Source organism: Dendronephthya gigantea, unplaced genomic scaffold (genome assembly GCF_004324835.1).
Source record: "Dendronephthya gigantea isolate DGI-Jeju-01 unplaced genomic scaffold, DenGig_1.0 000060F, whole genome shotgun sequence".
Taxonomy (NCBI): domain Eukaryota; kingdom Metazoa; phylum Cnidaria; class Anthozoa; order Malacalcyonacea; family Nephtheidae; genus Dendronephthya; species Dendronephthya gigantea.
In genome coordinates this window covers 1,258,165-1,260,208 of record NW_021163070.1, presented here as the reverse complement: position 1 = coordinate 1,260,208, position 2,044 = coordinate 1,258,165, and the positions used below count along the sequence as shown (strand labels likewise).

General features: G+C 43.7%; 1 protein-coding gene across 1 annotated transcript; it reads right to left on the bottom strand.

Moving 5' to 3' along the window:
* Window positions 1-656: 656 nt before the first annotated feature.
* LOC114530167 (uncharacterized protein K02A2.6-like) lies at window positions 657-1,628 on the bottom strand. The gene has a single exon (XM_028551748.1). It carries the CDS (start codon window positions 1,626-1,628, stop codon window positions 657-659), a length of 972 nt encoding a protein of 323 aa, XP_028407549.1.
* Window positions 1,629-2,044: the final 416 nt, after the last annotated feature.

Here is a 2,044-nt window from a genome sequence, read left to right as displayed (position 1 = left end):
GCTTTGCTTCAGGCCATAAAGTGATTTGTTGAGGCGACACACCAGCTCTTCCTTTCCTGGTTGGACATATCCTTCGGGCTGTTGCATGTATATTTCTTCATCAAGGGTAGCATTTAAGAATGCTGTCACTACATCCATTTGATGGATTAGCATTTGCTGAGAAATACCGAAAGCCAGAAGAGCGCAAATTGACGAGAAGCGAACTACTGGAGAGTAAGTTTCATCGTAGTCAATTCCATATTTCTGCAGGAAACCTTTAGCTACTAAACGACCCTTAAATCTCTCTACTTTTCCGGTTTCATCGTGCTTTACTTTGAAAACCCACTTGCAACTGATAGATTTGCGTCCAGCTGGTAGTTCAACTTGGTAGTTCCCAAGTTTCATTCTCTACCAGAAAATATATTCTTACTTTTACACGTTATATTTTTATCCTCTCGAAAAATAGCTTACATTCTTTACGCCGCCATCTTGTCCTCCCTCTATCCTACTTTATCCCACAGTATCCCTCAATGCCTCTACTGTCCGTGCCTAATCCTAAGTGTCCTTATTAATCCTAATTAAAACTGTTCAACATAATATAAATACTAATAATAAAGTATATCAGTTCATCATCCCCACGTTTATATCAGTTTCATGAATAGCTTCATGATACGTATCTAAATGTATCGTGGATTGGGGTTCCGGCTTTTCCGCTCGCTACGTCTCAGTGTTGGTGCAGTTTCTCCGCGTTTTTCAATCCCGAGATCTTCCGCCGCGTCTCCTTCATCTCCTACTGGCCATTGAACATCTTCGACTTCGATATAGTTTGGTTCTATAAATGGTTTGACGTCATCTGGGTGACGGCACAACGAAAACCCGTTTTCTTGATGCTCGACAATGAGTTTGTTCCCTTCGTCATTGATGTCGATGATCGTGAATGGTTCACCGAGGAAAACGGGATCAAACTTCCTCGATTTTCGGTAATTTCTAACACGAACTTTGTCACCAATGTTGAAATTTGATTTCTTCCTGTATTTAGAAGAGTTTATTTTTTCTTCGTTGTCAGTTTTCTTCTGTTTGTCTGCTTCCCGAGCTCTTCTCACGTCCTCTTCGGTTGCGTAAGTTCTCGGAAAGTCGTGGCGCTGTCCATCTCGGAACATCATGGCTGCGGGAGGGATACCCGTTGCTGGGTGAGGTGTGTGTCTATAGTTGTTTAGTGTTGTCTCCAATGTTTCTTTTTCAGGAGCCCTGGTTTGATATGCAATTTTCATGGCCTTTCCCAAAGGACGCATAAACGTTTCGACTGGATTGGAGGATGGGTGAAGTGGTGGAGCCTTCTGCAATTTGATGGACTTACTCGTTGCGAAGTCGTGCATCTGAGCGCTATTGAAGGGAGGCCCGTTATCGGAAATTTGGACCTCGGGGTTGCCATACGTTGTATAAATTTCGCTGAGAGCTTGTAACACTTTATCTGCCTTTGTCGATGTAACCAGTTTTGCGGCTGGGAATCGTGATGCTAAGTCTTGTACGACGACCACGTGCTTAGATGTTGGCATCGGGCCAAATAGGTCGACTGATACAGTATCCCAGCATTTCTCGGGAACCCGGTGTGGTTTGATGGGTTCTTTTGTCTTTTTGTCAATGAACATACTGCAGTGGTTGCATGATTTGACGAATTCTTCTATTTTCTTACTCATATTATGGAAGAAAAAATGATATCTGAGTCGTCGTTCAAGTCCACTTTGGCCAGGGTGAGCTCCTCTGTGTGCCAGTCGGATGGCCGTATCTTGGAGGTTACTTGGAAGTACGATCTTTTCGCCTTTCAGAATAATACCATTTGCGGTCATCGTAAGCTCTGGAAGTATTTTCTGGAAACGTTGGATTTCTTTCGACTCTGTTTTTTCGATCCAGGTTAACCCCTGGTTGACGAGTGTTGCAATCTTTTTGAGGGTTGGATCGTTCTGGGTGGCTTGTGCAATAGTTCCAATACCCATGCAGTCGATGATCGGGGTAGTGTGAAGCATATACAGTAGGTTGTTGAGGTCGTCGGCCTCTTGCCGTTCCT

Excerpts from the sequence above, each read along its gene's own strand:
- LOC114530167 (XM_028551748.1), bottom strand. The coding sequence starts at position 1,628 with ATGTTCATTGACAAAAAGACAAAAGAACCCATCAAACCACACCGGGTT.